The sequence below is a fragment of the Oryctolagus cuniculus genome, chromosome 19 (assembly GCF_964237555.1).
Source record: "Oryctolagus cuniculus chromosome 19, mOryCun1.1, whole genome shotgun sequence".
NCBI lineage: Eukaryota > Metazoa > Chordata > Mammalia > Lagomorpha > Leporidae > Oryctolagus > Oryctolagus cuniculus.
Window position 1 is genome coordinate 65,731,537 of NC_091450.1, and position 23,134 is coordinate 65,754,670.

Sequence of the window (23,134 nt, forward strand, 5' to 3'; positions counted from 1 at the left end):
CTAATATATGGTTTATTCTTGGGACTATTCCATGTTCTGATGGAAATTATGTAAATGATGCAGCTGTTGAATGAAATGTCTGTCAATGTTAGCTCCACTTGGGCTATAGTGCAGTTTATCACTGATGTTTCCTCACTGAGTTTTTTTCTGGATGACCTGTCCATCAGTGAAGGTGAGATGTTGAAATGTCTCACTATTGTTGTGTTAGATTCTATCTCTGCCTTTAGATCTAATAATGTTCTTTTAAAAATACTAGGTGCTCCAGTACTAGGTACATTTTATATTTATCATCATAATAGCTTCCTATTGAATTGATCCCTTGATATGCTGGCCACCTTTGTCTCTTTTTAAAGCTTTTGTCTTAAATCTGTTCTCAGTGTTAGAAGGATGGCTATTCGTACTTGATTTTGATTTCCATTGTATGAAGTGTCTTTCTTCAACCCTTCAGTTTCAATCTGAGTCTTTACTGGTAATGTGAGTTTTTTGTTCATGGAATATCTATGGCTCCTATTTTTATATCCATTCACTCAGTCTGTATCAAGGTTATAATTATGTAAAGGCCCCTATCATTTTCATGAGTTTCTTCTATTTTTAAATATCTTTTGTTCTAGTCTTGTTTTCTGGCTGTTCATCTTCATGGTTTAGTCACTTACTGTATTGAAAAGGTTTGATTCTTTTTTGTTTCTCTTCCACGCATCTGTTCTTCCTATGGATTTACTGTTTACACAAGTTTTTATGATGGTAGTTATCTTTCACTTCTAGAATTAGTACCTTTTGTAAGGTTGGCTTTTGATTATGAATTCCCTCAGTGGTTGTCTGCCTTGGGAAGTCTTTATTTCTCCTGATTTCTAAAGGGTAGCTTTGCAGAAAATTTTCTTTAAGAATATGAAATATGTCATATGAAATATGAGAAATCTGCTATTAATATAATGGAAGTTCCCTTAATTGTAACTTGGTATTATTTTTCTTGCTCCTTTTATAATTCTACCTTAGCCTTGCACTTTTGACAGGTTGATTGTCACATGCTATGGTGAGTATCTTTTCTTCTCATGTCTATCTTGGTTCCTATGGGACTCCTGTACTTGAATAAGAGTATCTTCTCCATGATTAGGGAATTAATAGCACTCTTTCATTGAATAGATTTCATATACCTTCTCCATTTTCTTCCCTTTCATGGACCTCAAAATTAGAATATTTGTTCATGTAATGCTGTCCCAATGATCTCTGAGGCTATCTTTATTCTTCTTTAGTTCTGTGTGTCTGAGTAGAACATTTCATGAGACCTGTCTTCAAGTTCAGATATTTTTTCTTCTCTTGAACCAAGCTGTTGTTAAGGGTTTCACATGTATTTTTTATTTCGGTTTTTGAATCCTTCACTTATAAGGTTTCTATTTGGTTCTTTATCATCACCATGTTTTTGCTGAGCTTATTACTCATACCATGTATGATTTTGTTGCATTGTCTGTACTCTCTTTTTAAAAATTATTTATTTAAGCCGGCGCCGTGGCTCAATAGGCTAATCCTCCACCTTGCGGCGCTGGCACACCGGGTTCTAGTCCCGGTCGGGGCGCCGGATTCTGTCCCGGTTGCCCCTCTTCCAGGCCAGCTCTCTGCTATGGCCAGGGAGTGCAGTGGAGGATGGCCCAGGTGCTTGGGCCCTGCACCCCATGGGAGACCAGGAAAAGCACCTGGCTCCTGGCTCCTGCCATCGGATCAGCGTGGTGCGCCGGCTGCAGCGGCGGCCATTGGAGGGTGAACCAACGGCAAAGGAAGACCTTTCTCTCTCTGTCTCTCTCTCTCACTGTCCACTCTGCCTATCAAAAAAAAAATTATTTATTTATTTCAAAGAAGGAGAGAGAGACAGAGGGAGGGAAAGAGAGAGGGAGAAAGATAGAGAAAGGAGATCGCGAGGAAGAGAGAGATCTTCCATCCACTGGTTCACTTCCAAAATGGCCAAAACAGCCCAGTCTGGGCCAGGCCAAAGCCAGGATCCATGAACTCCATCCTCATCTCCCACATGGGTTGCAGGGACACAAGCACTTTGGCCATCCTCCACTGTCTTCCCAAGTGCATCAGCAGGGAGCTGGATCAGAAGCAGAGCAGCTGGACTCAAATTGGCACATTAATATGGGACACTAGCATTGCAAGCAGCAGCCTAACCTACTGCACCACAATGCTAGCCCCCTGTCTGTACTCTCTTGAATATCAATGCTTCCTTAAAACATTCTTTTGAATGCATTATCATGCATTTCATCAATGTGGTTTGGGGATGGCAATTCCATTTCTAGAAAGTTATTGTATTCCTTTGGAGGCATAATATTTCTTTGTTTCTTTTGTTTTTCTTGTGATTACATTGAGATTTTCGCATCTGGTGGACTGGTTGTTTCGATCAGTTTTATACATTGCTTTTAATAGAAAATAATGAATCCCAGAAGGTGCCTTGAGGTGTCAGTTTGATGGTGTACATTCAATTTCCTTCCAGTTGGGTGCCATAGTGTAGTCTACCTGTATCTCTTTGGGCTGAAATCTATGGTCAAGTCAGGAAGATTCATTGTCCCTGGAGACCACATAGTGGGGACAACATTGTAGCAGTCCAGGCCAATGTAATGCACACAACAGTGGATCAGGGAGCCTGCTGTGTGGCCACTCTAGCAATAACAGCAGGTATACCACAAGAATGGTATGTGATTCCTCAGGCAGCGTAAGTCAACTGTGCTGTTGGCAAGGACCGTCAGCATTATTCTGAGTCCCAGTATTATTCTCATGGTGTGGGCCCATGAGAAGCTTGCCACAGGAGGGGCAGCAGCTGTGGAGTGCAGTGCCCACTCTCAGTCCCAGTGGTTTGGGCCAATGAGCAGCAGCTGGCTACAGGGAGAGGTGGTGACCAAGGAAGGGGGGTGTTTAAATGCCTTCAGTTAGTCTCAGAAGTGCTGTGGGCCCACTAGTAGCTGGCCATGGAAGCAGGTAATGGCCAGGGAGTGCACCATCTACCCTAAGGTCAAGTGGTAATGAGGCCTCACAAACAACTGGTCCTGGGAAGAGGCAGCTGCAGGAGAATTCAGTGCACGTCCTCAGTCCCAGCAGTAGTATGGAACCACGAATGTGTGGCCTCAGATGGAAGTTGTACTGGGGGACGTACAATACTCACTCTCAATCCCAATGATGGTCCAGGCCCATGGCCAGCTGGCTGGGGGAAGCAGCGGTGGTGAGTGAAGGGAAACAAGCTTCAGGTCCCAGAAGACAAGTGCCTTGGTGTCTCACGTCTTCACACAGCACCCCCCATGCTGGGCTAAACCACCTGCCTCCCATAACGAAGGGCTCTGTGCAGGCTTGGGTCCTGGGGTCACACCTGTTCTTCTGGACCAAGTTGCATTTGAAGGCTGCTGTCCCCCATGCTTGTGTGGTAGAATGTCTCGGATCTGGGGATGCTCAGGAATGAGATATGCACAGGTTTCTGACCCCTAGAACAGTATGAATTCAGACAATGGCTTTCTTTTTCTTCTTCTTCTTCTTTTATTTTGACAGGCAGAGTTAGACAGTGAGAGAGAGAGACAGAGAGAAAGGTCTTCCTTTTTTGTTGGTTCACCCCCCAGATGGCTGCTACGGCCAGCACGCTGCGCCGATCTGAAGCCAGGAGCCAGGTGCTTCCTCCTGGTCTCCCATGCGGGTGCAGGGCCCAACCTCTTGGGCCATCCTCCACTGCCTTCCTGGGCCACAGCAGAGAGCTGGCCTGGAGGAGGAGCAACTGGGTCAGAAGCTGGCACCCCAACTGGGACTAGTACCAGGTGCTCATATGGGATTCTGGTGCCACAGGAGAGGATTAACCAAGTGAGCCACGGTGCCAGCCCTGACAATGGCTTTCTTCTTAAAATGCTGTTGGACTGTCATCCTGGGCTCTGGGTGAGGTTGGGAAGTGTAGAAGACAACCTTCTCTGAAACAAAACAATTGTGAAGGTTCTCAGTAGCTCTGCAACTGAGCTACAGCTGTGATGATTGGAAACTCTCGGATAGCTAGAATCACAGGCATGGCAATGGAGTCTCCTGAGATTCCCCTGCCCACCCTTTCTCCTGCAATGGGAGTGGAATGAATATATTTGATGTTGTGAGATGGACATGAATCTTTGTGGTCCGGGACAGAATGTTTTATTTTGGATAGTAGCTTGGATGTCTCTGAAAGGCCCATTTATTTATTTATTTATTTGACAGGCAGAGTGGATAGTGAGAGAGAGAGACAGAGAGAAAGGTCTTCCTTTTACCATTGGTTCACCCTCCAATGGCCGCCACGGCCGGTGCACTGCGCTGATCCGAAGCCAGGAGCTAGGTGCTTCTCCTGGTCTCCCATGCGGGTGCAGGGCCATCCTCCACTGCACTCCCAGGCCATAGCAGAGAGCTGGACTGGAAGAGGGGCAACTGGGACAGAATCCGGCGCCCCGACCAGGACTAGAACCTGGTGTGCCAGCGCTGCAGGTGGAGGATTAGCCTAGTGAGCCGTGAAAGGCCCATTTATTAGAGATATTTTCCTAAATATCTTAATGGTTAACAGATTAAAGATGGAACTTAATTATTATATCTACAAGTGGGGCCTTGGAAAGTGATTATATTGGACTGCTGGAATGACACATATGATTGAATCATGCTGGCTTTTTAAGGGAAGAACATGTAGACAATCGTAGGTAAAGGGCATGTTCCCTGTCTGTCTTCTTTCTGCTCCATCATGTGATCATCCATCCACCACCCTCCAGCCCACTATGAAAGGAGCGGCCGTGAGCCACCATAAAAGTGGCCTTAATAAAATAGAAAAGTGGGGCTCCTGAGACAAACAGTTCCAGAGACGGCCTTGGGAAATGGGGGAGTAAACCGGTTCACAGAGAAAGCAGTTAGCTACTAACCAGAGATACGGGCAACAGAACATCCTGCTATGTAGATAAGCCCCCTCCCCTGTGCTTGCTCAAGCTTAACAAAGAAACCGCAAGGCATGTAAGGCACGTAGCCACCCCTTTCCCCTCCTCAATGACCCCCTCCCCTTGTCCAAGCTTAGACACGTAGGGCACGTAGCCACCCGTTCCTCCTCCTCCTCGACGACCTCCTCCCCTTGTAGTTGCCCAATAAACTTACGCCACCCTATGGTATGTTAATTTTGTGGTTTTGCCCCTTAAAAGCTGTGTGAGATAGCTGCTCGGGGCTCCTCTCTTGCTCCGCTGCTTGCGGCGGCCAGCAGAGGGCCCATTTGCGCAAATGAAATAAAACTGCCTCCTGTTTTTTTGCATCCTCTGGTCTGGAGTCTGTGTTTCTGGGGTCGTCACAAAAGGACACCGCTTTTGGGGTTTCAACTAGATCCCCAAACCAATGAGGCAATTTGATGTTAGACTGTGAACTTCCAAAACTGTAAGTTGAAATAAACCTTCCATCTTAAGTAGCTCCTCTCAGGTAGTTTATTTAAGGTAACAAAAAGCTTACTAATGCACAGTTACTACAATGAAATAGCTATGCAGCTCATGTTATAAAGGAAAAAGTTTCTTTATCTCACAATTGTGGGGGTTCAAGTCTAAAATCAGGTGGTCCTTTTGGCTGGGCATCTGGTAGGGGTAGCAGATGGCAATCACAGAGTGTATGCAGACAAAACAGTCACGTGACAAGTCAGGAAGCAGTGGCTATCTTTGGCCAACGTGGCTTTTATAATCAACCTTCTCATGAGAACTGCCTTCTGAGGACATATCTCCAATTTTCTAAGAACCTCCGGCTAGGCCTACCACCTAAACACAATAGTTGGATTAAGTTTCCAGTTTATAGTACCATTAACTTATGATTTTTGTCATAAAAATCATGTAGGAACTTGGAAGCCAAATTATATTTAAATAATAAGATATATGTTTCCTCTGCTCTTAAAATTTTATGAAGAAATGCTTCAGGTTCTTGATCCCACAAAAGATTATTAGGCATTATTATTTTTTTTGACAGGCAGAGTGGACAGTGAGAGAGAGAGACAGAGAGAAAGGTCTTCCTTTTTCCATTGGTTCACCCCTCAATGGCCGCTGTGGCCGGCACACCATGCTAATCCAAAGCCAGGAGCCAGGTGCTTCCCTGGTCTCCCATGCAGGTGCAGGGCCCAAGGACCTGGGCCAACCTCCACTGCACTCCCGGACCACAGCAGAGAGCTGGCCTGGAAGAGGAGCAACTGAGACAGAATCTGGTGCCGCGACTGGGACTAGAACCCAGGATGCCAGCGCCGCTAGGTGGAGGATTAGCCTATTGAGCTGCGGCACCAGACTATTAGGCATTATTATGAACAAGTAAATGCCAACAAATTGGGAAACCTAGAAGAAATGGATACATTTCTAAACCTATACAATCTGCTAAAATTTAGCCATAAAAACAAAAAACATTGCGCAGATAAATAACAAGTTATGAGATTGAATCAGTTATACAAGTCTTCCAAAGAACGAAAAAAACAGGACCAGATGGTCCTCACTGCTGAACTGTAACAAATTTTTCAAGAACTAACACCAATCCTTCTGAAACTACTCTAAAATATTCAAAGGGATGGAACCCTTCCAAGCTTACTCTACAAAAACAACATTATCTTAACACCAAAACCAGACAAGGACATGACAAGTAAACAGAACTGCAGACCAGCATCCCTAATGAACATAGGTAGAAAATTTCTCAACAAAATATTATCAAATTGAATCTAACAAGACATCACAAAGATCATTTACCACCATCAAGTGGGATTTGTCCCAGGGATAGTTCAGCACACATAAGTCAATCAATATAATCCCATCAACAAATGAAGGATTAAAAATTACATTCCAATATGTGTTGGTGAAACATTCAAATTATCCTCATTTCAAATGGTATGATTCTACATGCAGAAAAACCTAAAGATTCCACCAAAAGACTGACAGCATTGATAAACCAATTTAGTAATATTTCAGGAACCAAAATCAACTTTCACAAATCATTAGCATTTATACAAACCAACAATGAATTTGCTGAGAAAGAAATTATAGGAGTCAGCACTGTGGCACAGTGGGCTAAAGCCCTGGCCTGAAGCGCCAGCATCCCATATGGGTGCTGGTTCTAGTCTTGGCTGCTCCTTTTCTGATCCAGTTCTCAACTATGGCCTGAGAAAGCAGTGGAGGATGGCCCAAGTCCTTGGGCCCCTGCACCCACATGGGAGATGCAGAAGAAGCTCCTGGCTTTGCATCGGCACAGCTCTGGTCATTGTGCCCATATGGGGAGTGAACCAGCAGATGGAAGACCTCTCTCTGTCTTTACCTATCTCTGTAGCTCTTTCAAATAAATAAAGTAGATCTAGGAAGGAAGGAAGGGAGGGAGGGAGGGAGGGAGGGAGGGAGGGATTATAAAAGCAATTCTAGGCTGGCGCTGTGGCTCACTTGGTTGATCCTCTGCCTGTGGCGCCGCATCCCACATTGGCGCCAGGTTCTAGTCCCGGTTTCTCCTCTTCCAGTCCAGCTCTCTGCTATACCTGGGAAAGCAGTGGAGAATGGCCCAAGTGTTTGGGCCCCTGCACCCGCGTGGGATACCAGGAATAAGCACCTGGCTCCTGGCTTTGATCGGCACAGCTCCAGCCTTAGCAGCCATTTGGGGGGTGAACCAACGGAGGGAAGACCTTTCTCTCTGTCTCTCTCTCACTGTCTATAACTCTACCTGTCAAATAAATAAATTTAAAAGAGCAATTCTATCGAAAATAACTTTAAAAATTCACAATAGCTAAGATATAGAATCAACCCAGATGTCCATCAACTGATGATCAGATAAAGAAATTATGTTATGTAAACAACACGGAATACTACTCAGTGGTGAAAAAAATGAAATCCTGTTTTTTGCAACAAAATGGATGCAACTGGAACCCATTATACTTAATGAAATAAACCAATCCCAAAAAGATAAGCACCATATGTTTTCCCTGACCTGTGGTAACTAATGAGGTACCTAATGGTACTTAAAATGCAATGCATAGGAGTGAAGTCAACATTTTGAGTTGAGGAACAGTGTTTTTTTAAAAATAGTGTTGTTGTCCTTTTTTTCTTCATGTTATTTGTTGAATTCTCTTTTATTTATTTATTTGACAGGTAGAGTTTACAGTGAGAGAGAGACAGAGAAAGGTCTTCCTTCTGTTGGTTCACTCTCCAATGGCTGCAACGGCCGGAGCTGCACCGATTAAAGCCAGGAGCCAGGTGCTTCTCCTGGTCTCCCACGCGGGTGCAGGGGCCCAAACACTTGGGCCATCCTCCACTGCTTTCCCAGGTATAGCAGAGAGCTGGACTGGAAGAGGAGAAACTGGGACTAAAACCCAGCACCCATATGGGATGCCGGCACCGCAGGTGGAGGGTTAACGTAGTGCACCATGGCGCCGGCCCCATGTTTGTTGAACTCTTTACTTAGTGTAGGGTTAATCCTATGAATATAAACTGAAAATTAAAAGTGGGAATAGGAGAGGGAGGAGGAAGAGGAGTGGGAGCAGGGTTGAGAGGGAAGGTACAGTGGGAAGTATTACTATGTTCCTAAATCTATATATATGAAACACATGAAATTTGTGTACCTTAAATAAAGTTTTTTAAAAATCTTGGAATAAGTTAAATCTAGCACAAAAAGACTTCTAGAATGAAAATTACAAAAATAATGAAAAATTTAAGACACAAAAAAGTGCAACAACCACCTGTGCGTGATTGGAAGAATCAAATTCTGTATTACCCAGAGCAATTTACCAATTCAACAAAATCCCCACCAAAATACCAGTAATAGTCTTCACAGAACTAGAAAAAAATACTGAAATTCATGTGGCAGCATGAAATACCCCAACAGCCACAGCAATCTTGAACATACATTACAGAGAGGACAATATCCTCAATAAATGGTGCTGGGGAAATTGTATACCCATCTGCAGAAGACTGTAACTAGATTCTACCTCTCCATCTTTACAAAAATCAATTCAACAGATCAAAGACCTGTATGCAAGGCATGAAACTACTAGAAGGAAATGCTTGGTATTTTACACGTATGCCTAAACAAGACATTCCTCTTCAGAGTGGACGTGCCCCCAGTCAAATAAGTTTCTTCGTTGTTCCTTGGTGTTTTCTCTCAAGACCTTTTTCTGCACACCTCTTAGAATCACCAAATCTCTCTTCCGTGGGATGTAGCATCCTGGAAATGACGTGCCGGGGATTCCCCTGAGCAGTGGGCAACACTGACTCCTGACATAACTTCATCTGCATGGTCTTCAATGAAGACCTTTGAGGAAAAGGGAGAAATGGGGGTGGGGGTCAGCACGAGTGCAGAATGCTGAAGAGGAAAGCCAGAGTCCCTGTGTGGGCCTTTACAGAAGTGCTGGGGGAACCGGCTGCTGCTTCTATAGTGCGTTGAGAACGTAAAAGGCAACAGTTTTACAGATTTTGTCAATACTCAGCAGACCTTGGGAGATTCCAGAGAGAACAGTCCGTTCCTTTCCCGGATGTTTGAGCGGACTTGCAACTTTTGTAACCGCTTGATTGGAGCCGGTTTCCAAACAGCCGGCTCACTCCATCTTGTTCATCTCCAAAGGCGGCTCACTCCTCAGTCCCCCGACCCATTTTCTTAAACGAAACCTCAGTTTTGCTTCCCCTCAGCTAAACGGAACCCGAGTCTCCCTGTTGGCAAAACTGTTCTTCAGGAACAAAACTGCCTTTGCTTTTCAAGTCCTGTATAGTTTTTGGTTCCAGATGAACCTTTGCGATCCATTTTGGTGGGCATGGGGCAGTAGTTTTGAATCCCAATTAAAGGAAATGTTATCCCCATTTAAAAAATTCCATACTTCTCACTGTAGACGTGCAAACATGTGTATTATTCAATCATTATGGTTTAGTTTCATCACTATACATGGGGAGGGAGGATGGGCGTGGAGAGTTCCAGCACTGAGGCAGGAAGCCGGCTGGTTGCGAGGGGCTGTGGGACGGGTCCTCCGGACAGGTCCTGACCTCTCCGGGAACTCTCAGGGCCGAGGACACAAGCCCAGGTCTCCAGGGTTCAGTGCGGCCCTCATGAGGCGCAAACGCCAAGCGCAGGTGGGAGTGTGGAGGCCCAGCCTCCTCAGCGGTGGCCCGGGTTCCCCCCGCGCATGCGTAGCAGGCAACCGGAGCCCGCGCCGCCAAGTCGCCATTGCGGGAAGGCTGTCATCAGCCCCAGCCGGGCGCCAGCTGCTGGTCCAGCCCCCGGGGCCCAGTCAGCGGGCTTCATTGGCTCAGGCTGCGGAGCCCTCAGCGCCTTCTCCCGCCCCGGCCCGGGCGGCGGCGGCAGTGGCCTCTGGGGGCGGAGCCGCCAGGAGCGGCCTCCGTGGAGCTGGTGAGTGCGGCGAGGAGGCGGCCGAGGGGGAGGGAAGGGCGGGCGCCCCGGGCAGTGGTCGCTTGCGGGACCCCGGCTTGCCTCGAGGCGTCCCTGTGCCCCGCTGCCCTGTGCCTCGTCTGCATTTTGATCTTTTATAGAAACGAGCTTCCCCACCCTGGTAGTGAAACCCTAGTCTCCTGGTGTGATGCCCACAGAGGGCACGGAAGCCTCTCCCCCACACCCTGTCCTGTGTCTGGCTTTCCCACTTGGCGGTCCTGAGTGAAGTGACCGCGGCGGGTCTAACCTTCACTAAATAGATCCGTGCACCAGGATCTGCCAGCAGGTGCAGTGCATGCAGCTCCCTGTTAGTCCAGCACGCCAGCACACAAAGCAGCCCTCACACCCGACCTTGAGATTTTCTGCATCAACCGATATGACCGCTTAGAATGGCGCTGTACAAGAAAGAAGAGTTTTGTTTTGTTTTGCTGAAATATATCGTATGTTTGAGATAATTCGAGTATAAAGTGCAATAAAACTATTGCACTGGAAATGATGAACTCTTTAAGTCCTTGGTAAGTATACAAGTGGAACCGAAGCCATTTACTAGACAAAGTAATGTGACTGAGTGTTAATGGCTCCTGCATTGCCATGGTCGTAACTTACTTCATCACTCTGCTATTTGATACATAGCCTGGCAATTCTCTGTGGCTTCAGCTATTGTAGTGACGGGCTTTCAAAATGCTGTGGAAGGAATTAACCCAAGAAGCCAGAAGGTGGTGACTCAGGCCTGGTGCTCAGTCCTTTGACCTGTACCTTTCAATTCTTGCCCTGTTAACTATCAGACATATTCAACAAGTTCATGGAAAAGGTGTTTCATGAAAAACTGTATAGATTTCAAAAAGTTTATGTACTAACCAAACTAAACAGCTTTTAATTCCATTTTCCATGAACTCGCTGAAGCCCCTTCATATTTGTTTTCTCATCAAATGCTTTTAAATCCCCCCCCCAAAAAAAGTATCAAGTTCATGAAAAACAGAAAGCCTGAAGAACTGTTACAGATTAGAGGCAACTACAGAGTCAAGTAAATGTGATGTAGGATGCTGGATCCGAGAAAGAACATTAATGGAGAAAGTGGTGAAATGTGTGAATAGCTTGAGTTAATTGTTCTGTACTGATGTTAGCTTCTTGGTTTTGATCATTGCACCATGGATATATAAAATGTTAACATTAGGGTAAGCATGTGAGTGGGATACAGAAACACGATATTGCAGCCTTCTTATAAGTATAAATTGGTTCAAACTTAAAAGTATTTTTAAAAACAGAAAGGCAAACACCAGCACCCACTCATTTAGTAAATATTTATTGAGTACCTATTATGTGTTGGCACTGGGCAATTTGAAAATAGAATAGTTAACAAGACTGGAATCCTGGAGATCAGCGTTATACAATGGTGAGATGTTAAGATGAGTTGCTAGACAAATAACATAGTGATTAAAAAAATGCTGCCCGAAGTAAAAAGGTGATCATGTGGGCTGTCCCCTGGTCTGTGATGTCAGAGTCTTCCCTGATTTGAGCTGACTTTGCCTGTTTAAGAGTAGGTGTTGTTATAAGGGAGGGAAGGACATGGGCACATCAGGGCAGTGCAGATGAAGGTTGGGAGTAACCCCGAAGAGTGACCTGAGAATAGGAAGCAGGCAGGTCATAGGAGTCCTCATGGCTTTGGACTCCAGCCTAGGAGTCGAATCCCTGGAGGATTCAAGTGGGGGAATGAACATGATCTGCGTCCTATCTTTGAAAGATCCCTTTACCCCAACTGCAGAGGGAACAAGAGTAGATTCTGGGAAATCCTAAAACAACCCATAAATGTAGGTAGAGCATAGCCCACTGGGAGAGACTGTGGAAGCAAAGCAAGAGGCTACTGCCAGAGTGTCAAATACCCATCAAGTTTAAATAAGTGGGAAGTCATTGGGGCTGGCGCCGTGGCGCAGTGGGTTAACGCCCTGGCCTGAGGCACTGGCATCCCATATTGGCACTGGTTCGAGACCCCACTGCTCCACTTCCTGTGCAGTTCTCTGCTGTGGCCCAGGAAAGCAATGGAGGGTGTCCCAGATCCTTGGGCCCCTGCACCCATGTGGGAGACCCAGAGGAAACTCCTGGCTCCTGGCTTCAGATCAGTGCCGCTCCAGCCGTTGTGGCCATTTGGGGAGTGAACCATCAGATGGAACACCTCTCTCTCTCTTTCTGCCTCTCCTCTCTCTGTGTAACTCTTTCAAATGGGTGAATAAATCTTAAAAAAAAAAAAAAAAAAAGTGGGAAATTGTGAGGTCCGTGGCATAAGCCATATATCCAAGTGAGGACCTAGAATAAGTGTAGACAATCCTTTTCAAGAATGGTGGGCCAGCGCCATGACTCACTAGGCTAATCTTCCATCTGCAGCACCTGCACCCCAGGTTCTAGTCCCTGTTGGGGCGCCGGATTCTGTCCTGCTTGCTCCTCTTCTAGCTCTCTGCTGTGGCCCGGGAAGGCAGTGGAGGATGGCCCAAGTGCTTGGTCCTGCACCCGCGCGGGAGACCAGGAGAAGCACCTGGCTCCTGGCTTCAGATCCATGTGGTGTGCTGGCCATGCGGCCATTTGGGGGGTGAACCAATGGAAAAAGGAAGACCTTTCTGTCTCCCTCTCACTGTCTAACTCTGCCTGTCCAAAAAAAAAAAAAAAAAAAGTTCCCTTACCAAAAAAAAGAATTGTGGAATTGTGGCCTTGAAAAAAGAGAAAGATGGTTACCAAGGAGTGCATAGCCAGGGAGTTTTGAACATTGAGAGGGACGTTAAATGTTTTTTAAATGATGACTCAGAGGATTCAAAAGTGAAATGTCTATCTAGTTGGAGGTAGAGTAGGAGCAATGGGGTGGGGAGCTGGAGAGAATGTAGGGACTGAAGGAAGAATTACTTTCCGATGGAAATTCCTGGGCCTCCTGAGGTACTATTCCATCAGGTCTGGGTAAGAGCGTGAGACTGGTCTTTTCCACAAATAACCATGACTCAAGTGGGCTTCAGACCAACTTTGATAAATTCTGATCTATTTTCCCTCCTACTAAGTCTCCCCCACCCCCCATCTTCCCTTTGTTCGCTACCCAGTCCAGGTTCCACTGTGTAGAATTTCCCGAGGTGAGAAAGATTTCTAGGGTGGTGTGCCTAGAGGTGGGTGGCTTGTATAGAATGATACGGCCACTCTTTGCAATTGAGGCAGTCAAGGAAATGAAAGACTCCAACAGTTGTTGTGAACTCTTGCCTCAACATCACTCATGTGGCATTCTTTGAAGTATGTAGATGTCCAACTCCACCTCTACAGGTTCTGCTGCAGTAGCTTTTGGGTGGAACCTGAGCGTCTATACCTTTACATCTGTACACTTCAAAATCACTGCAAGTGTGTCTACTGCACAATCCAGGCTGAGAACTACTGCATGCCTTTGCTACACAGCAGAGATCACTGGGATTGTTGGAAGAGCTCGGAGTGAAAGGGAAAACTGTTGAACCAAGAAGCTTGGTATTAGTTAATTGTTATGGGGGGGTGGGTAGTGCCATGGCTCACTTGGTTAATCCTCCGCCTGCAGCGCCGGCATCCCATATGAGCACCAGGTTCTAGTCCCGTTTGCTCCTCTTTCAGTCCAACTCTCTACTATGGCCTGGGAGGGCAGTGGAGGATGGCCCAAGTACTTGGGCTCCTGCACTGCATGGGAGATCAGGAGGAAGCACCTGGCTCCTGGCTTCGGGTTGGCACAGCGCCGGCCATAGTGGCCATTTGGGGAGTGAACCAATGGAAGGAAGACCTTTCTCTCTGTCTCTCTCTCACTGTCTATGACTCTACCTGTCAAACAAAATTTACTTACAAAAGGCCTAACTCTTAGTGAATTGGCTGCGAAGTGTTAAATTAGTGCTCCCAGATGGTGAATTCCTTCCTTATCTCGAAAGGCCGTTCTGTTGGAATTGGCAGCTTCTGTCCCCACAACAGATTACTTCTCAGAAGTGGCTTCTGTATTTCTGTCACTCGCTTTTTGAGAGATTTTTCAGGTCAAACTTTGTGAACAGAAAGTGTATTCTTTCATGATTATTAGCAAATTAATGTTTCCACTTATTTATTGTTGAAATGTCTGCTTTTCCATCTTTCTCTGAAACAACAACAACAAAAAAATGCCACTCTTTCAGAAGATGCTTCAGAGGCCACGGCTGCTGTGTTTGCTGTTCTGGGAAGAGAATGGGGAAGGAGTGAGGCTAAATGTTTTGTCGTTGTTACAGCTATACATCTCTTTCTGCGCTGTGTGGATCTCAGAAATTCTCGGCGTGCATTTTCATTGTTTTAAAGAACGCCACACCTTAGTGCCCTGTCTGTATGAATGGGTACTTTGTAGATCCCTAGGTGGCTGAGACTGCTGATGTCTTCTGCTGACTGTGGTGCATCTCATTGCAGGTGCTCGGCCTGAACCTGCATCTCACAAGATCCCCGCCAAGAGACAGATTTGTGTACCATAGAGAAGTTTCTACATGAGGGTTGATGCCTTTAGGGGAAAAAGTAATAAGTTCCTTCAAGAGCTCCTGCTTCTCAACTCTGCTCCAACAAGGCAAGATTCTGAGAGGGGCTGTCCCCTGGGAAGCAGACTCCATTCTTGTGGCTCTCCCATTGGCTCCTGAGACTTTCATCAGAGATGGGGCCCCTTTAACTGCTGGGAGCATCCACTGTCGCTCAGGCACTGAAGCCGCTGGCATGGGTGTGTGTCCTGACCAGAGAAGCTGAGCTTTGGTGAGATGATAGCGCAAGAACTACAAACACGTGTGGTCATCCTGGTGGAGGGCTGAATGCAGATACTCAAAAAGGAAGGTAAACCAAAGGGAGAAGAATGAAATCTCCTTTCCTATTTAAAGGACCTCCTGAGAGGAGAGAAGAGGCAGAGCTCTGGGATCTTAGGTTTGGAAGTGAATTTCTGCCTCATGAACTTATATAGAGTGAGAAGAGACCCTCAACACGTGTTCTGTGTACCATCTCACCTCAGCAGTGCACACTTATGTTTAGAATCACTCGGAGACTTTAGAATTGAAAGCATTGTCCTGGCCCTCTGCAGACCAGTTCAATCCAAATATCTGGGAGTAGAGGCATCTTCTAATTTCCCTGGGAAAGTCGAGGCTGAAAAGTACTGAGCTGCCCATATGCCCAAGTGGAGCTGTATCACAGCTGAGAGAAGGGTGTCCACTGAATTCCTTCCCCAGAGTAACGGGTGCAACAGCTAGGTCATGCAGCTTGAAGCTCATATACACCATCCACCATAGCAACGTGAGGCAGAAGCTCTAAGATTTCAATTTAGCCTTCATTTCATGTATGAACAAGATACCACTTTTCTCTGTTTCGTAGGTATGCCTTCTCAGAATGCTGGGCTTTCCCAAGAGGTGACCGTGGAAGAGAAAGAAATGAATAATGGATTGCAGCTGGCCAGATCCCAGGTGAGTGGTGTTTTCCTCTCTACAATGCTATCATTGTTCTCAGAATGTAGGCACTTTTCATTTTCCAATTCTCAAGAAAAAAAAAAAATCCAGAACCAAGAGACTCTCTGTCTTTTCTACTTCCAGCACTTTCACCAGACTCATTTTCATGAACTGCTGTGCTAAAGTTGTGAGTTTTAATCACCCTTCACTTACACAGCTGGCCAGAATTTAAACACTTGCTGTTCTCTCTATACGTCCAGTGAGCAAATGATGCCCCAGTCACTGTGAGCATTCGGATTTAATGGGATTATTAAATATGCCTGATGCTATTTGCTGCCACAAGCTATTGTCATTAACACTCTGTTGCATTTCTTCCAAAACCTTTGTAAGCCTATTGTTATAATTCTGTAATTTGAGTAAGTATTATCTAAATTGATGGGATATGGATGAGATAAGCAGTTGTTGCTAAGAAAGCCAATTGAATGCTTTGGAAAGACTCGGTAAATTCCAGTCACTTTCCAAAAAAACGCTATCAAATTAATTGTGAGCAAAATTGTAAAACACTGAAGACATAAAAACTCTCAGAGGATTCTATGCATTTTTTATTTATTTAACAGGTAGAGTTATAGACAGAGAGAAAGACAGAGAGAAAGGTCTTCCTTCCATTGGTTCACTCCCCAAATGGCCACTATGACCGTGCCAATCTGAAGCCAAGAGCCAGGTGATTCTTCTTCATCTCCCATGCGGTGCAGGAGCCCAAGCACTTGGGCCATCCTCCACTGCCCTCCCAGGCCACAGCAGAGAGCTGGACTGGAAGAGGAGCAACCAGGACTAGAACCCAGCACCCATATGGGATGCCGGCACTGCAGGAGGAGGATTAACCAAGTGAGCCACGGCACTGGCCCCTATGCATTTTTTATTTCAGAGTCATTTCCTCATTCTACTTTAACAAAGCAAACACACATTATGGGGATGACCAGACAGTCATTAAAACCACTCTCAGTGAAAAGTCAATTTCCTTTCAGAAGATGAGAGAATGAATATACATTTATGTGTGTGTGTGTGTGTGTGTGTGTGTGTGTGTTTTGACAGGCATAGTGAACAGTGAGGGAGAGAGACAGAGAGAAAGGTCTTCCTTTTGCCGTTGGTTCACCCTCCAATGGCCGCCGCAGCCGGTGCACTGTGCTGATCCGAAGGCAGGAGCCAGGTGCTTCTCCTGGTCTCCCATGCGGGTGCAGGGCCCAAGCACTTGGGCCATCCTCCACTGTACTCCTGGGCCACAGCAGAGAGCTGGACTGGAAGAGGAGCAACTGGGACAGAATCTGGCGCCCTAGCCGGGACTAGAACCCGGGGTGCCAGCACCACAGGCAGAGGATTAGCCTATTGAGCCATGGCACCGGCCTCATTTATGTTTTAAATATAAATTTCAGATATCTTTTATGAATCTCCACTTTACAGCCGTTTTGCTTAACAAAGAAGATGCCAGTGTCAATTGCTTCAACTTACTATTCTTCAGATATACATCAGTGAGTAAAACAGACATGGTCCTAAACCCTAAGGAACTCACTGACAGACATTTAGGAAATATTCTGGCTGGCACTGTGTCTCACTTGGTTAATCCTCTGCCTGCGGTGCTGGCACCCCGGGTTCTAGTCCCAGTTGGGGCTCCAGATTCTGTCCTGGTTACTCCTCTTCCAATTCAGCTCTCTGCTGTGGCCCAGGAAGGCAGTGGAGGACAGCCCAAGTGCTTGGGCCCTGCACCTGCATGGGAGACCAGGAGAAGCACCTGGCTCCTGGCTTTGGATTGGCGAAGTGCACCAGCCGTAGCAGCCATTTGGGGGGTGAATCAATGGAAGGAAGACCTTTCTGTCTCTCTCTCTTACTGCCTGTCAAAAAAAAAAAAAAAAGAAAATATTCTAATAAATTGAAAATTAGATGTTCCTTTCCCTTAAAGAGCTTTATTTTAAAGGCAGAGTTAGAGAAAGGGAGATACAGAGAGAAAGATCTTTCAACCACTGGTTCACTGCCCTGAGTGGGCCTGGAACTCCATCCAAGTCTCCCAAGTGGGTGGCAAGGGCTGGAGTACTTCAACCATCTTCCTCTGCTTTCCCAGGCCATTAGCAGGGAACTGGATTGGAAGTGGCGCTTCCAGGACACGAACCTGTGCCCATATAAAGTGGCAGCATCACAAGTAGTGGCTTAACACACTACGTACACCACAACAGCAGCCCATCAGATTAGTTGTTTCTCATACAAAGTAGGAAAAAGGTGCTGGGGCTGGCGCTGTGGCGTAGTGGGTTAAGCCTCCATCTGCAGCAGCAGTATCCCATATGGGGCACCAGTTCGAGTCCCTGCTACTCCACTTCTGATGCAGCTCCCTGCTCATGTGCCTGAGAAAGCAGTGGAAGATGGCCTAGGTGTTTGGGCCCTTGCACCCACATAGAAGACCTGGAGGAAACTCCTGACTCCTGGCTTTGGATTGGTCCTGCTTTGGCTGTTGTGGCCATTTGGGGAATGAACCAGCAGATGGAAGATCTCTCCCTCTCTGCCTTTGCCTCTCCCTCTATGTAACTCCTCCTTTCAAGTAAAATAAATAAATCTTTAGAGAGAGAGAGAAAGAGAGAGAGAGAGAAAAAGGTGCTAATAATACTTCTTAAAGGAATTGGCAAAACACAGCAGAAACAAAATGTAAAGTGAAATATGAAGGCAATATAAGTAGAAAAGAGCATTTTCGGCATGTGCTAAATACTATATGCAACAACCATGGGTATTTGAGAAGATGAAAAAGGCCACTGTGATCAAGGTGCAAGGAAGGGAGAGAGTGAGGTAAGGTGAGCTGAGAAAAGTGAGCAGGAGCTAAATCCCAAGGTCTTGTGGTCTTGAGTTTTACTCTTAAGTACAGTGGAAAACCTCTGGGGGAATTTAAGAAGCCACAAGCTTCATCCAGGTCTCCCACGTGGGTGCAGGGGCCCAAGTACTTGGGTCATCTTCTACTGCTTTCCCAGGCCACAGCAGAGAGCTGGATGGGAAATAGAGCAGCCAGGACTAGAACCTGTGCCATATGGGATGTCAGCACTATAGGCATCAGCTTTACCAGCTATGCCATGCGTCAGCCCCAAATCTTTCTAATATGTAAAACACTTCCCTAAATCAGTGAGAGGTTAGGAGTCCAGTGGAAAAGTATACAAACAGGGGCCAGTGCTGTGGCATACTGGGTTAAGCCACCATCTGCAGTGCCATGTGGGAGAAACTCCTGGGTCCTGGCTTCGATCAGCCCAGCTGTGGTCATTGTGGCCATTTGGGGAGTGAATCAGCAGATCGAAGACCTTTCTCTCGTCTCTCCCTCTCAGTCTGTAATTCTACCTCTCAAATAAATGAAATCTTAAAAAAAAAAAGAGAGAGAGAGACTGAGCACTTTTCTGGCATCCCATGTGGGTGCCAGTTCAAGTCCCTGCTGTTCCACTTCTGATCCAGCTCCCTGCTAATGATCCTGGAAAAGCATTGGAAGATGGCCCAAGTACTTGGGCCCCTGCACCCACACGGAGATTCAGAAGAAGCTCCTGGCTCCTGGCTGTAACTGCCTTTCAAATAAATAAATCTTTTAAAAATATATACAAACAACATTAAAAGATAATTCACAGGAAAGAAGATTGATACAGATGTTAAACACATGACAATGTACATCTGTACTCATAACAAAAAGAAATTTACAAGGCCGCAGCTCACTAGGCTAATCCTCCGCCTGCGGCGCCAGCACCCTAGGTTCTAGTCCCAGTTGGGGCGCCTGATGCTGTCCTGGTTGCTCCTCTTCCAGTCCAGCTCTCTGCTGTGGCCCAGGATGCAGTGGAGGATGGCCCAAGAGGTTGGGCCCTGCACCCACATGGGAGACCAGGAGGAAGCACCTGGCTCCTGGCTTCGGATCAGCATAGTGCGGCGGCCGCAGCGGCCATTGGGGAGTGAACCAACGGAAAAAGGAAGACCTTTCTCTCTGTCTGTCTCACTGTCCACTCTGCCTGTCAAAAATTTAAAAAAAAAATTTTAAAAAGAAATTTACACTATAACTAGAGGGGGCAGGAGTTTAGCTGGCAGTTGAGACACCAGTTAGGACACCTGCATCCCATAATTGGAGTACCTGCCCAGTTCTTTTTTTTTTTTTTTTAATTTTTTTTTGACAGAGTGGACAGTGAGAGAGAGAGAGAGAGAAAGGTCTTCCTTTGCCGTTGGTTCACCCTCCAATGGCCGCCGTGGCCGGCACGCTGCAGCCGGCACACCGCGCTGATCCGAAGGCAGGAACCAGGTACTTCTCCTGGTCTCCCATGGGGTGCAGGGCCCAAGCACTTGGGCCATCCTCCACTGCACTCCCGGGCCATAGCAGAGAGCTGGCCTGAAAGAGGGGCAACCAGGACAGAATCCGTCAATGCCCAGTTCTTGGCTCCAGTTTCCTGCCGGTGCAGACCCTGAGAGTCAGGGGTGATGGTTCAGGTGCTTAAACTCCTGCCACTCATGGGGAGGACCTGGCCTGAGTCCCCAGTTCCTAACTTCAGCCCAGCCCAGCCCCAGTCCTGTGGGGGCATTTGAGGAGTAGGCCAGTGGGTGGGAGCTCACTTGCTTTTTTTTAATTGACTTGTCTCAAATCAATTTTTTAAAAAAGGTAGGAAAAACTTGATGTTTTATCACCAAACTTGTTATTATCCACAAGCTTGATCTTTTCTACAAGCTCGGTAAGATACTATCTCAACAGAGCTGCGAGGAAACAGGTACTCTCTTGCTGCTATTGTGAGTGGGTGGCAGACGGCACATTCAGAAAAAAATGGCCAAGATATCAGCCACCCCAAAGGCTTTGTTTACAATGTGACTTGGACTCCTCCTTCGTGGACATGGGAGTCTGTGTTCCCTCTGTTGAGTACAGTCAATCCTGTGACTGTGGTGGAAGCCAAGACATGTGACTTTCAAGACAGATCATTAAAGACAGGAAGATGGCCAGCGCTGCAGCTCAATAGGCTAATCCTCCACCTGCGGCACTGGCACACCAGGTTCTAGTCCTGGTCGGGGTGCCGGATTCTGTCCCGGTTGCTCCTCTTCCAGGCCAGCTCTCTGCTGTGGCCCGGGAGGGCAGTGGAGTCCTTGGGCCCTGCACCCGCATGGGGGACCAGGAGAAGCACCTGGCTCCTGGCTTCAGATCAGCGTGCTGCGCCGGCCACAGCGGCCACTGGGGGGTGAACCAACAGAGAGGGAAGATCTTTCTCTCTCACTCTCCACTCGGCCTGTCCAAAAAAAAAAAAAAAGACAGGGAGACATCTTCATTCTGTTGGGAATGCTTGCTCTAAACTCAGCCACCTCGCCATGAAGAAACCCAGACAGCCCATGGAGAAGCCCACATGGCGAGGAGCCAAGGCCCACAGCCCCAGCAGCGTCCTTGCCAGCCCTGTGAGTGAGCCATCGTGACAGTGGATCCTCCATTCCTCAGGCAGGCCTTTCCTGCTCATGCTACCTAGACCGGAGGCCAACTGCCCACTAAGTCCTGCCCAAATGGCAGATTATTTTAACAAAATAAATGATGGTTGCTGTTTTAATCCCCCAAGAAATATTATGCTAAGCAGCAATAGAAAACTGTTAACAGATTTTGGTTCCTGGAAGTGGGGTGCTGCCAATACAAAAACCTAAGCCATATAGCACGGGCTGTGGGAACTGATCTGTGGGAAGAAGATAGAAGGGAAAAGATTGATACTGAAATTATAAAGGGCCTCATGGAGACATGGTGGAAGTCTAAAGGGTCTTTGTCAAGAGCTTTAGGGATAGTAAGGATGATATTATTAGATGCTGGAGGAAAGAGGACCCTTAAAGAAGAAATGCTGGGTGACATTGTCCCCTTCAGTAACAGAATAATGGAGGGTGTGCTTAATGAACTTGATCTAGCTAAGGAGACTTTTCAGGTATAAGATTGGAATTACCACCTGAGAGCTTCTGGCTCACCAAAATGAAATGTGAGAGGAAAAGCTAAATAAAGACCTGATAAATATAAAGAAACCAGGAATTACTGAATGTCTCATATTAACCCAAGCAGCAGACAACAATCAATTTCAGAAAGGGCTTCACAGCAAGACTCAAACCCTTTGTGACAACATGAGATCTAAGGCTGTGCCTCATAGGCCAACCTACTGTGTTAAACATAAGGTTTCTAAGAATCATGAAGATGGCGTGCCCCAAGTCATAGGAAATGCAAAGGAGAGACGGACTCGTCTCAGAGAGATTTGTGGGTGTGGCCTTTATTATGAATTGGTACACAGTTACATTTTTTCAAAGAAAGATACTTTTTTTTACTTTTTACAGATAGAGTTAGACAGTGAGAGAGGGAGACAGAGAGAAAGGTCTTCCTTCCATTGGTTCACTCCCCAAATGGCCACCACAGCTAGAGCTACGCCGATCTGAAGCCAGGAGCTTCCTCCTGGTCTCCCATGTGGGTGCAGGGCCCAAGCACTTGGGCCATCCTCCACTGCCTTCCCGGGACACAACAGAGAGCTGGACTGGAAGAGGAGCAACCGGGACTAGAACCCAGTGCCCATATGGGATGCCGGCGCTGCAGGCGGAGGATTACCCAGGTGAGCCATGGTGCCAGCCCACACAGTTACATTTTATCAGCTTCTATTGGAAGGAATGGAGAGGGCTTCTGAGCAATCAAACTTCAGTGGGCAGAAAGCAGGCTTCGAAAACCACACAGCCTCAAGCACAGGCTACTTTAAATGGCCAGGGGACCATGACTCAGGGCAGAAACAAAAATGAGAACATTAAAAATGCTCTTTTTTAGCTTTTTTGAAGTATATATAATATGACTGTTTACTGTTCAATCTGTCACCAGGATTTATTTTTCTTATTTTATTGTAACATTGTAACATTGTACAGACTTGTGAACCAGTCTCTCCCCAACCCTATCCTTCCTTCACTCCCCAGCCTCTGGGAACTACTACTCTTGTCTCAACTTCTATGTGATCAACTTTTTAGAATTGATACATGATAATTGTACATATTTATGGGGTAGAGCATGATATGGTGATGTGTGTATATAATTGTAATGCAGTACCCACTGACCAGCCCCCCTTTACCCTCCGCCCCGATCTGTCCCCTCTACCTTTCCCAGCTCTGGTAACCACAGTTCTTTTTAAAAAAATTTTATTTATTTATTTATTTGAAAGGCAGAGTTACAAAGAGGCAGAAGCAGAGAGAGACAGAGGTCTTCCATCTGCTGGTTCATTCTCCAGATGGCCGCAACAGCCAGAGCTATGCCAGTCTGAAGCCAGGAGCTTATTCCTGGCTTCCCACATTCCCTTATTCCAGATCTCCCA

The 23,134-nt window shown here is 46.5% G+C and overlaps 2 protein-coding genes across 4 annotated transcripts in view; one reads left to right on the plus strand and one right to left on the minus strand.

The window, feature by feature from the left end:
- SEPTIN14 (septin 14) overlaps positions 1–23,134 on the minus strand; it is a 95,268-nt gene that overhangs the window by 69,514 nt on the left and 2,620 nt on the right. The window lies entirely within an intron of this gene.
- The window catches only part of ZNF713 (zinc finger protein 713), a 30,568-nt gene continuing 17,547 nt past the window's right edge, over positions 10,114–23,134 (plus strand). Inside the window, exons 1-3 of one of the 3 annotated variants that reach the window (XM_051836323.2) lie at positions 10,120–10,341; positions 14,788–14,938; positions 15,724–15,812. In XM_051836323.2, the coding sequence (XP_051692283.1) occupies positions 14,872–14,938; positions 15,724–15,812 (156 nt within the window). In that variant the 5' untranslated portion in view covers positions 10,120–10,341; positions 14,788–14,871. Of the gene's footprint in view, positions 10,342–14,787; positions 15,196–15,723; positions 15,813–23,134 lie in introns of all 3 variants that reach the window. The other 2 variants (XM_017338223.3, XM_051836322.2) reach the window with 2 other exon arrangements.